Source organism: Corylus avellana, chromosome ca2 (genome assembly GCF_901000735.1).
Source record: "Corylus avellana chromosome ca2, CavTom2PMs-1.0".
Classification (NCBI taxonomy): domain Eukaryota; kingdom Viridiplantae; phylum Streptophyta; class Magnoliopsida; order Fagales; family Betulaceae; genus Corylus; species Corylus avellana.
In genome coordinates, this window is record NC_081542.1 from 49,949,569 (window position 1) to 49,962,362 (window position 12,794).

Consider the following 12,794-nt stretch of genomic DNA (forward strand, 5'->3'; position numbering starts at 1 on the left):
AAGCATGTATGAGAAGCCGTCGGCTAACAACAAGGTGCATCTAATGAAGAAATTGTTCAACCTAAAGATGGCGGAAGGAGCTTCGGTGGCATATCATCTCAATGAGTTCAACACCATCACAAATCAATTGTCCTCGGTAGAAATTAATTTTGATGATGAGGTTCGCGTGTTGATCGTCTTGGCATCTTTGCCAAATAGCTGGGAAGCAGTGAGGATGGCTGTGAGTAACTCTGTAGGAAAGAGTAAACTAAGCTATGAAGACGTCAGGGATTTGATTCTCAGTGAAGAGGTTCGCAGAAAAGATGCAGGTGAAGCCTCTTGTTCTGGTGCTGCTTTAAACCTTGAGACTCGGGGCAGAGGACAAGATAGAAACTCTGGTCAAGGCAGATCAAATTCCAGAAAAGGGAGAAGCAAATTTAGATTCGACCGACAACCTGAGTGTTGGAACTGTGGCAAGACTGGCCACTACAAGAAGAATTGCAGGGAACTGCGGAAGGAGACTGAGAATGATTATGCAAACGTAGTGACAGAAGAAGTATATGATGCCCTACTTCTTTCTGTTGACAGTCCCCTTGATTCTTGGGTCTTAGACTCAGGAGTATCTTTTCATACGACAGCGATCCGTGAAATTCTCGAGAACTATGTTGCTGGAGATTTCGGGAAGGTGTATTTGGCTGATGGAACGGCGCTGGATGTTGTGGGCCTAGGCGATGTTCGCATTAGAGTTCATAGTGACTCGGTATGGAAGCTGCAAAAGGTCAGGCATGTTCCGGAGCTGAAAAAGAATCTGATTTCAGTGGGACAGCTTGATGAGGAAGGGCATTCTATTTATTTCCACGGTGGAAAGTGGAAGGTCAGCAAGGGAGCCATGATTTTGGCTACTGGTCATAAAACAAATACTCTCTATATGACCACGAACAGCAAGGATACAGATGCTGTTGTAGATACGACTGCTGACTCAAAACTATGGCACCTAAGGCTTGGGCACATGAGCGGGAAAGAGATGAAGGTACTTATGTCAAAAGGGAAACTACCGGGGTTAAAGTCAGTTGAGTCTGATTTGTGTGAAGGCTGCATCCTAGGGAAGCAGAAGAAGGTGAGTTTCGCAGAAGTTGGCAAAGCACCTAAGCTTGGAAAGCTGGAGTTGGTACACACGGATTTGTGGGGTCCCGTACCAATGGCATCTCTTGGAGGCTCACGGTATTACATCACATTTATTGATGACTCAAGCAGGAAGGTATGGGTTTATTTCTTGAAAAGTAAATCTGATGTATTTGAGACTTTTAAGAAATGGAAGGCCATGGTTGAGATTGAAACGGGCTTGAAGCTCAAGCGTTTGAGATCAAACAATGGAGGAGAATACGAAGACAGGGGGTTTAAACAGTTTTGTGCAGTGAATGGGATTAGAATGGAGAAAGCTATCCCGGGAACGCCGCAGCAGAATGGCGTGGCTGAGTGCATGAACAAGACTCTCAATGAGCGTGCCAGGAGTATGAGATTGCATGCTGGGTTACCAAAGACTTTCTGGGCTGATGCAGTTAGCACTGCTGCATACTTGATAAATAGGGGGTCTTCCGTTCCCTTGAGCCATAGACTACCAGAAGAAGTCTGAAGTGGAAAAGAGGTAAATCTTTCACATCTGAAAGTTTTTGGTTGTGCTTCGTATGTCCATGTTGAGTCTGATACTATGAGTAAACTAGATGATAAATCTAGTAAGTGTTTCTTCATTGGATATGGAGATAAGGCCTTTGGTTATCGATTTTGGGATGATCAAAATCGGAAGATCATTAGAAGTCGGAATGTGACTTTTAATGAGTGTGCTATGTACAAGGATGGGTCAAGTACAGAACCTGAAGTTACAGAGCAGGAACCGAAGAAGTCTGAGTTTGTTAACTTAGATGATCTTTCTGAAAGTACAGTGCAGAAAGAGAAACAATTCGTGGAGGTGGAGCTTGATAAACAGTGTTCACTCACGGATGAATGTGATGACAGAGAATCTTCAAAAGACTTACAGCACCGGGAAAAGTCTTATTCTTTAACAAGAAGCAAAGAGAAACATGATCGAAAAGTAACAAAGAGGTATGACTTTGAGGATATGGTTTCTTTTGCTCTAAAAGCTAGTAGTGGAGATCCGTTGTCTATTCAGGATGGTATGCCGAAAGAGGTGGAGTCACTACGGAGTGGTAAAGCTTGGGAATCGGTAGAATTACCCAAGGGAAAGAAGGCTAAAGGGTGCAGATGGGTCTACAGGAAGAAAGAGTCATCGGATAAAGTTGTATGGTCGACAGGACAAATAGGGAGGCATGGTGTTATGTCTAAATCAGGTCCTATGCTCAAGTTCAAGAGACGCTTGGACTTGAGGGACACTTGTGGAGTGTGATTGCCCTTGGGGGCTGAGGCAGAGACATCCGGAGGAGACACGTTTTGTTAGACTTGATGGGATTCAAGTCAAGGTGGAGATTGTTGAGGGTGACATGAACCCATCTATTTGCTAGTGGGCCCGTGAGGTGGCTTCTCCTAGTTGGCTTTGTAGTAGGAGTATTGTTTCACCGACTCTTTCTCCAAGTCCTCCTAGGTGTAGGAGTTTGAGATTGACTTGGAGAAGGTTTTAGTCCACCTTGCTTTTGGATTTCCTTTGACCGACTTTGAGCCTTATAAAAGGCATGCTTCAGCTTGGTTTTAATGTGTGCAAAGCCAAATAGCTTTGTGTGTGCCAAAAACGTGAAGCACCAAAGGGAGGAGAAAAAGAGAGAGAGAGAAGGAGATACAAGGGCAGCAAGGGTGTTTTCTTCTTGGTGGTTTTTGGAAGAGCCAAAAACAAGTGATTAGAAGAAAAAAAGAGTGCTGCAGAGTGAGAGAAGAAAATAGAGATCAGCCGCCATCTGTTCCAGCAAAAGAAGAGTTTGTACATCTGTCTTTTGTATTCTATTTTAGGAATAATCTTTCTTGTGTGATAGTGAGATTTGGGTGTATTGGGGCTTTGGGATCTGAGTGATTTTCTCTCTACTATTTTTATACTCCAAAATTTGATAGTGAATTTTCTCCGGGTCGTCTCCGCCAGTGGATGTAGGCTTGTTAAGCCGAACCACTTAAATCTTTGTGTCGTGTGTGATTGCTTATCTTTGTTATTCCGCATTCTTCTTATTTTTCGCATCTCAAGGGTCTTGGGAAATAGGATTAATTTCCTAACAAAAACATCATCATCATATAAAAGAGTTATATATATTCGAACCTCTTATATTAGCTGCTAGTGAGTTTTACTGGCTAAGAAATTTTTTATTTTCTAGATAATAAGTTAATTACCTCAAGTGGTACTGATTTTTATACCTTAAATAGGACTGGTGCGTGCATGAGAGGCCGAAAGAGCACGAAGAGAATTGAAGCTCAAGAGTTTCTCAATCTTCAGGTAATTCTCTGTGCATTTCTTTATTTGAATCAACTTCTATATATGACATTCTTTCATAAACTTGATATATGCTACCCAATCCGACAGGCCATATGTCAACGACAAGCTCCGTCCAGGAAGAGAACTTTGAGTCTCAGCCAATAGCCAAAACGACTGAGCAAAATCTCATATTAACAGTGGATAAAGATAAGGAGAGTCTTATTGATCTTGACAGAGATTCATCATCCATTTCCTCCATCAGCTTCGATGAAACAGGAGGAGTAAGATTTCTATTAATCACTTAAGAGATGAGTTCTCACAGCCGACAAAGAAACCGGCTCAATTTTTTTCCATTTCTTTTTAATAATATTTTGGGGTTGATCACGTCAAACAACCCTTTTGGGATTTCCATTTCTTTTTAGGTCTATTTACTGGCTTTTTAAATACATAGTTTCCTTCTAGTTGTGTTTGCATACACAGCATATATGGTAGCATACACTACCAAGGCTTTATCAACTGGTTCAGTTTCTTGCATGTGCATGCATGCAGGTGCATGCTATCAACTGGTTCAGTTTCTTTTAAATAAATAATCTCTTAAGAGAAAATTCGAAAGTATCTTTCTTTTTAAATAATATATATAATCTCTTAGGTGAAAATTAGAAAGCATCTTTCCTTTCAAATAATTAATGTAATTTTTGTACGTAGGAAGAAATTAGGGTATTTTCCCTAATTACTCTTAGGCTCCGTTTACTTCGACGTAAAATGGTTTTCAGAAAATGATTTCCGTATTTTACGGTGTTTATTTCAACGTAAAATAGTGGTCAACGGAAAATATTTTCCTTTTGACCCAAAATATATGGGTGTGAAGAGTAGTATTAATTACTCTTAGGCAATATATATATATATAGAAAATTACATGAGAGCCATATATATCACCCACCAGCACCAAGCACACTTACAATGTTAAGACCAGAAAGATAATACTACTGCAAGAAATACCATGCTCAGCATTAATAATGATCTCTCACCCCTTTTGAAGAAATTTAGAAGAAAAAAAAAAAAACATCCCCAATTTCTCATTAATCAAGAATTAAATATTCACCCTCTTTACCATAAATTAAAGAAATAAATTTCTTGAAATCGTTTCAGATGGTAAATGAGTATGTATATATACTTCCGTCTTAAATAGGCTATAAGTCGTAATCTTACTAAGAAATCTCAAAACAACATTATCTTAGCAGGAAGATTCTTTAATTATCTAAATACTTGAGTGTCGAGATGAAACAAAGCTAAAGTACTCCACTTATCTTCGATTAATATCCGCAACTCCTGATTGTTCATTTTTCTTTTTTCTTTTTTTCTTCCTTATTAACTTCTGATTTTAAATGATGCATGCACTCACTATTCAGCTTCCAAGCAGAAAGGAACAATAACATATTATTATGCATACTTGAAAATTTTAATTGAAACGATGTGAATAAATGAAGTCATGATTCAAACTTATAACATTTAGTTATGATATAATAGGTTAAATTATTATTTATCTCAAAAACATTTAAATTAATAAAAATAAATAAATTTAATCATTTAATTAATATTTATAACATCTCAACTACTTAAATACAATTGAGCTGATCTGAAATATCCTAATCTAAGTTGTATCTTGTCTGAAGACGTATTCGAATGCATGCATGGGGACCTTTCTGATCACGTGTGTTGTGGAGCCCATGAGGTGTGATTTTTTTTCTTAGTTTTTTTTTACCTTGCTAATTAAGGAAAGAGCTATGACTGCATCCATTACATCATATGAGATTCGGATAATCACCAGTGTTTGAAAACTTTATCTGTCCGTTTGATTGCTACAACTACAAGTTGGCAGTTGGCACTATCATTTTTGGGTGCTTCTAGAAGTGGGATTCAATTTCATGCACTCGTTTCTACTCAAAATATGTTGCAATTGCCAAGATGACTCCAGTAATTACACTCCATCTCACGTCATGGACGATCTTCAGACATGCTGGCCGGGGATGGCAGACAGTAGCCTGCGAGAAACAGTTGATTTTTCAATATATTTCTTCATAAATATCACTCAGCCAAAGAACATGTCTGCGACATGTTTGTCTAAGTGGTCAAAAAAATTGAAAAACATGCACATCGTCGCTTTTTAATTCTCTATTATTGTCGCGTACGTAATAACGTAAAGCGTTTGTGTTTGCGAGATCGATGTATGGTCAGCTTCACGTAAGCATGCACTCCTCTGTTGAATACATGCAGTTGTGTGTGCCCTGCTAAAGATGGAAAAATCTTCCATGATCAACAACAACCATTCATATCACTTATCCTTCCAAGTCCACGACTAGGGGAGTGGATTGGGCGGTGTTGAAATGTGTCTTATTAGCCCAATAAAATAAAATAAAATAAAATGAAATAAAATGTAGCTTGCTCATCAAGAAGGTTAGGATTCTTCTAATTCCTTCACTGTGGATATCGCATGCGGCATGTGGACTACCGTGGAAAAAATAAGACCAAGATTGAGACAGCCACGTTCTAGAGACATGACAAGAAGTTTGATCGAAGCTAGCGAAGACAGGTTCGTTGGTGACTCATTAGCCCATAAAAAATAAAAAAAGAGAAAGAAATGTGAGCTCAGTACTCGAGGGTCCATTGCCGTTTTCTCAATAGTGAAAAGTTCCAATAGGATATGTTTGCAAAGAGGCTCGATAGGACCAAGACCTCAATTTCAAATTTTTTTTTTCTCAAAATTAATTATAATATTCTTACTTTTTATATCACATCAATCACTTTTTATTACTATTTAAATAAAAAAAATCACTACAAAACAAATTTTTTTACTTTTTTATATAAACATTCTTACTTTTTTCTCTTATATCAATCAAATCTGCTATAGTACCGTTCCACTCTCTTTTCTCATTCCTTTGCCAAACACAGCCATAATGTGTAACTGCAAAATTTTCCAAGTCTAGAAAGCAATATTAATTAGCAGCTGATGCAAGACACACCCTGTAAGAGAAAGGCATGTAGGATTGTGAGAGTACGTAAGAGCACTCCTTGTAGCCTCACCAAAATTATTTTTTTGGTTATTTTTGGCCAGACAATTTAATTAAAATGGTCTAAATGTCCACTTTTCAGCCTCACTACTTTAACCAAAAAAAAAAAGTGAATAGTACTTACCAAATTTAAAAATTACTATTCATTCACTCACCTATTGATTAAACAAATATAATTTCTCTCTCCCTTTTTGCTTTTCGTTTCTCTCTCTTGTTTTTTTGTAACCTTTCTCCCTTCTCTTTTCTTCTCTCTCCCTTTTCATTGAAATCAAAGTATATATATTATGCCATATAATTGCATTAAATATTATTACTACTGAATGATAGTAAAGACAAAAAAATCCACCTTTTTTTTTTTAACAAAAAAAAAAAAAAACTTTTCAAAATTGATATGGGAGTGGAAATAAGCTGACGTGACTAACAATCCAAAATCAATCATGAAAAACATTATTTTTTTCCAATAGAAATTAAAACTAAGAAAATGAAGGAAATATTACAAATTTTTAAAAATATTACCGTTAGAATAAGACAAATATTCTTAAAATAGACCATTAACAAACATTCAAAAATATAAAAGTTAGAGAAAGAATAAACAAATATTTAAAAAATAATATTTAAATGAAATAGTGAAAGTTGATTGTTAAAGTAATGAGGCTATTATGGGTGCTCTAAAAATGTGAATTGTCAAATTAAGGAAGATGAAGGAAGACAATTGAGCTGATCTGCAATATCCTATTCTAATAGCTTGTCTGAAGACGTATTCGAATGCATGGGGACCTCTCTCACGTGTGTTGTAGAACCCATGATCGAGGTTTTATTTGTTTTCTTAATTTTTTTTTTTTTAGCTTGTTAGTTAAGGAAAGAGCTATGAGTCTATGACTGCATGTCTGCATCCATTACATCGTACGAGATTCGGGTAATCACCAGCTTTGACTCTATAGCGCACTATATATTTGAAAACTTTATTTGTCCAGCCGTACGCGTTTGACTGCTACAAGTTAGCACCATCATTTTTGGCTGCTTCTAGAAGTGGGATTCAATTTCATGCACTCGTTTCTACTCAAAATATGTTGCAATCGCCAAGATGAGTGCTCCAATAATTACACTCCATCTCACGTCATGGACGATCTTCAGACATGCTGGGGATGGCAGGCAGTAGCCTGGGAGAAACAGTTGATTTTTCAATATATTTCTTCATAAATATCACTCAACCAAAGAACATGTCAGCGAGACATTGACATGTTTGTCTAAGTGGTCGAAAAAATTGAAAAACATGCACATCATCGCTTTTTAATTCTCTATTATTGTTGCGTACGTAAAGCGTTTGTGTTTGGGAGACGTCAGATGTATGGTCAGCTTCACGTAAGCACTCCTCTGTCAGCAATCAGTAATATCAACAACAACAAAAATCTTCCACCAGTGTGAATACAGTTGTGTGTGCCCTGCTAAAGATGGAAAAATCTTCCACCATGATCAACAACAGCAGCCTATCACTTATCCATTTTCCAGTGGAGTTGATTGGGCGGTGTTGAAATGTGCCTCATTTAACTCAATAAAATAAAATAAAATGTAGCTTGCCCATCAAGAAGGTTAGGATTCTTCTAGTTCCTTCACGGTGGATATCCCCGGCATGTGGGACTACCGTGGAAAAAATAAGACCAAGATTGAGACAGCCACGTTCTAGAGACATGACAAGAAGTCGATCGGAGCGAAGACAGGTTCGTTGGTCATGACTCATTAGCTAAGAAAAGAAAAGAGAAAGAGTTAATTGATGCTAATTTTTTTGGGAAATTGTGATGAATAATAACATAAGAAAAGAAAAGGCTTTGCCAAGTGCCAAATGGTGAGAATACGTAACTAAATTACTCGGAGTTACCACAAGTGGCTCTGTTTTACCAGGGCTGCCTCGAGCTTAATTAGGCATGGTGAGCGTACGTAACAAGATACAAGAGCAAAGATAAGAAGGGTTCACTTTTTTTCAGGTAATTCTTTCTGCAATTGTCTTCATGTTATTCAATCTTTCATTTGTCTCTTTTAAACAAACTAGTTGATATAAGCTGCACAACTTAATTTGGCAGTCCATATGTCAACCACGAGCTCCGTCCAAGAGGTAACAGACCTTGAGTCTCAACCAATGGCAGATAAAGCTAAGGAGGATCTTGACAGAGATTCATCATGTATCGTCAACTTGGATGAAACAGGAAGAGTAAGTTTTCTATCGTCTCCCTTGTATTTGTGTGCTGGATGATAGCTTGAGTTCTCACAATTCACAAAGAAACCGGCTAGGGTTCCTCTCGTTCTAAACATAGTCACCTTTCCCGGTTCTTCTGAGGCTGCAGATCATTTCAAATAAACTTTTTGGCATTGCCATGTCTTTTAGGAATTACTGGCTTTTGAATACACAGTTTCCTTTTAGAGGCCGGCGACCTAGGGTTGGTTGTGTTTGCTTTTTACACTTCTTTTTATGAGAAAGATAAAAAAAAAAAACAAAAAACAAAACAAAAGAGATTGCATTTGAGAAGTAAAAGAAGGATTTCAAGAAGCATCTAGCTAGCTTAACTCTTTTGAGTCGATAGTAGGATTTGAACCCCATTTCTTATCATGAGTGTTCCTTTTGCTGGAAAATAACACTTGGTTTTCTTTTTCTAAATTTCAGAACCCACAAACAGTGCCAAGCGTGGAAATCACTTCAGCAATATTAGCTCATGTTTCCATAAATTTGGATTCCAATAATGCAAAATTCCAACAAGCCCACATAATTCCCAGGATTTTAGCGGAGAGAGGTGTCCAAGGAGTTGCTGAGGCTTTGGATACTGATTTAGAGAACGGGCTCGATGAGGAACATCTATATTGTCGGCGCCAAGCCAGCACATTATCCCTAACACTTGCTCCTACACCGGGCTTCTTTATACGTATCCTAAAAGCTTGCAATGATTGCACCGTTGGGCTTCTATTCTTGGCTGCAGGATTGTCAATTTTCTTTGGTATCAACGGCATGACCGATGGTTTACTCTACGGTTTCATCACAATTTCTGTTATCATTGTGATTGTGGTACAGAAAATGTCAGGAAAGCAACAACCACCGGAAATGCCTCGAAGGGTGGTTATAGTCAAGAGAGGGGGACACGAAAAGGAAGTTTCCAGCTCCGATGTTTTAGTAGGTGACATTGTTCCCCTCGAGAGGGGTCGTCTGGTCCCTGCTGATGGTTTGTTCTTCACATTTGGTGAATCCTTAAAACTGGAATTGGATGATGGGTCTACCATTGATGCCAATAAGCCATTTTTGTTCTATGGTGCAAAGGTGACTGGTGGAACTGGTGGCATGTTGGTTACATCAGTGGGCACAGATACAACATTTGGTCAGTTGATGACTCAGGTTACCCAAACCCCCGGCATGACCCCATTACCAGCGGAACTTGATAAAGTGAATAACATATTACATGTTGTTGGCCTTTTAATCCCTATCCTCATCCTTTTTGTGTTGTTCCTCCGCTTGAAGCTTGGAGATGAAGATGTTAAATCTAAGCTCCCACAGCTCAAGGGGAAACCAATTCATATAGTGGATGCAATCAACGGACTTTTTGTGAATTCAAATGGGAGGTTCAATACTTTAATAGCCACACTTAGTATGTCGCTGCTTGGAGTAAAGGGAGGAATGCCTTATGTAATCTCGTGCGGTATTGACTATTGGCAGAAGAAGATGCTGTCTGAAAAGGCCTTTGCGGATCAAAAACCTTTGGCTTGGCTCACCATGGGCTCGGTCTCAACTATCTGCATTGACAAATCTGCTTGGCTAACACTAAACCAACCGGCAGTTGGCAAGGACTCTAAAGAGACAAGCAAAGCAATAGAAGGTTTGAAAACAGCTGGGGTTAACATCATACTGGTTTCAGAAGATAAAGAGTCGGGGTTGGAAGCCATAGCTCTGGAGTCAGATGGATTGGTGCTTGAAGGTGAAAATTTTCGAAATTACAGCGACGAAGAGAGGATGAGTAAGGTAAATAATATCACCTTGATGGAAAGTTGTACCCCATTTGATAAGCTCCTTCTGGTGCAGTGTTTGAAGAAAAAAGGCAAGAGAGTAGCAATGGTTGGAGGCAAAACAAACGAGATTCCTGCACTGAAAGAAGCTGACGTGGGACTTGTGATGGAGAGTTATAGCAGCGAAATGGCCAGAGAAAGTTCTGAAATCATCATCAGGGATGGTAACTTCAGTTTCTTGGTCACCATTGTAAGGTGCGGGAGATGTACATATGAAAATATACGCAAGTATATCCAATTTCAGCTTAGCATGACTATTGCAGGGCTGTTGATACCCACCATCACAACCATATCTTTTGCATATTCTCCAATTTCGATAATCCAATTGCCATGGGCAAACTTTGTTTCCACTTTTCTAGGTGGCCTTGCATTAATGACTGAGCCGCCAACAGATAAATTGATGAAGAAGCTGCCACTGAGACAAACCGAACCACTGATCACCAAGGCTATGTGGAGAAACCTTGTCAGCCAAGCTCTATATCAGACTGCCATCTCGGTGTTCCTCCAATCTAAAGGGCAGACTATCCTGGGCATCAGCAAGAAGGTTAGTGAAACCATTATCTTTAATAGCTTTGTTCTCTGCCAAGTATTTAACATAGTCAACGCTAGGGAGCTGGAGAAGAAGAATGTGTTCAGGGGCATTCATAGTAACCCCTGGATTTGGGTGGCTGTGTGTGTTATTCTAGTGCTCCAGGTGGCTTTTATTGAGATTGCACATATCCTTATAGGCAATGGAAATTTGAATTGGGTGGAGTGGCTCGTCTGTCTTATAATTGGGATGAGTTTATTGGCAACCGATTGGGCTACAAAATGGACATCAGAATGATTCATGGATTGGTTTAGTGGACCATTTGGCTCACATATAGGAACCATTGACATGACAACCTCAGCTCCCTCAGATTCTAGTACTTCTAATGTTGAGCTGCCATTCAAAAGTAGCAATTCCACTCCTGTCCCATCTTAGTATGCCAGTTAAATGAACGCCAATTAGTCCCAGCAATTTGTTGTACTGTTGGGTATTGTACTATATATCATACTACTAGCTGCTTGTACTTTTTTTTTTTTTTTTTCTTCTAATTCTAGCTTGTACTTTTAGGTTATACCATTGTGGTGCATTGTCTAATACTCCATGTATAAGCCCTTATATACAATATTTCGTGTGATTTAATAACTTATTCAGACTTAGATCGAGATAGAGAAAATTGAAATCGCAAGGAAACGTAAGAAGTAAAGCTGACAGACTCTACTTCAAGTGAAATAAAGTGATCAGGAGACAAACTACTTTATGGTTCAGATTAAATTTTATAGTAACTGATGGTATATATGATGTCACATCATTTAAAAATTTTTAAGTAATGTGACAACTTAAACAAATATATCGTTAAATACTATAAATTTAATTTAGACTATAAAATAACATATCTCCATTTCACATTAGATGGAGAGCATGCTGATTTTGTTCGGCTCACGATAGCATATATATATATATATATATAAAAGATTTATTGCCGCGAGAAGCTTCGACCTCATAATTAAATAGCCGACCCTTTTAAAATTATTTTCAATGCTAGCAAGAAGTTTTGTTATTAGAGGTGAAACTTATAAAGGCGCCGCAAACTTATAATCCTACATTTTAGTAACTTTGCTCTTAATTTCTACTGATTTTCTTTTTCAATTTTTCTTTTTCAAATTGAACAACCCTTAATATATATTAACAAATGATGATTTTTTTTTTTATTATTATTATTAAAACTAGGCAAAACAATTGTAAATTTTTTGAAATTGATGTGAATATTAATCATAATAAAACTTGCACAAGGATGTACAATTACCAGCTATAAGAAACAGCACAAATGCAAAAGGCAATATTCAAATTCCTTACCAGTTTTTCTGATCATTGTCTACAAAGCTTAGAAATTTTATTTTCCCAATGTTTCTCAGCAACCAAACACATCTCTAGTAATAAGAATGTATGCTCATAAATGAATACAAAATTAGAGAAATATTCAAAATTTAAACTCACCAAAGCCATGAGTACTTCACATAAAAATGTTTTGCTTCAATATCATATCTTAACACAAAAACAAAAATGAATCCTCAAACAACTGCTCAATTTTACCATTTGAAAAGTCAAAATCACCCTCTAACATATATCAATTTAAGATCAAGGCATGAGTTGGCTCTACCGGCATTGTGTTGGATCCACCGCTCAACGCCTTTACAAAATAGAGATTCGATTCTTTGCTTATCTCATATTACATATCTCGGCTTTGCTCATAACTATTGTTGAGATGACTTCA

At 37.8% G+C, this 12,794-nt stretch overlaps 1 protein-coding gene across 1 annotated transcript; it reads left to right on the top strand.

The window, feature by feature from the left end:
- Positions 1 to 8,587: 8,587 nt before the first annotated feature.
- On the top strand, positions 8,588 to 11,320 carry LOC132170182 (calcium-transporting ATPase 8, plasma membrane-type-like). The gene is made up of 2 exons (XM_059581074.1): positions 8,588 to 8,659; positions 9,110 to 11,320. Exons 1-2 carry the CDS (start codon positions 8,588 to 8,590, stop codon positions 11,318 to 11,320), a joined length of 2,283 nt encoding a protein of 760 aa, XP_059437057.1.
- Positions 11,321 to 12,794: the final 1,474 nt, after the last annotated feature.

What these genes read in the sequence shown, in the direction of transcription:
- LOC132170182 (XM_059581074.1), top strand. Translation starts at nt 8,588, where the DNA reads ATGGCAGATAAAGCTAAGGAGGATCTTGACAGAGATTCATCATGTATC. An exon ending in ACTTGGATGAAACAGGAAGA is followed by an intron (nt 8,660 to 9,109) that starts GTAAGTTTTCTA and finishes TCTAAATTTCAG; the next exon opens with AACCCACAAACAGTGCCAAG.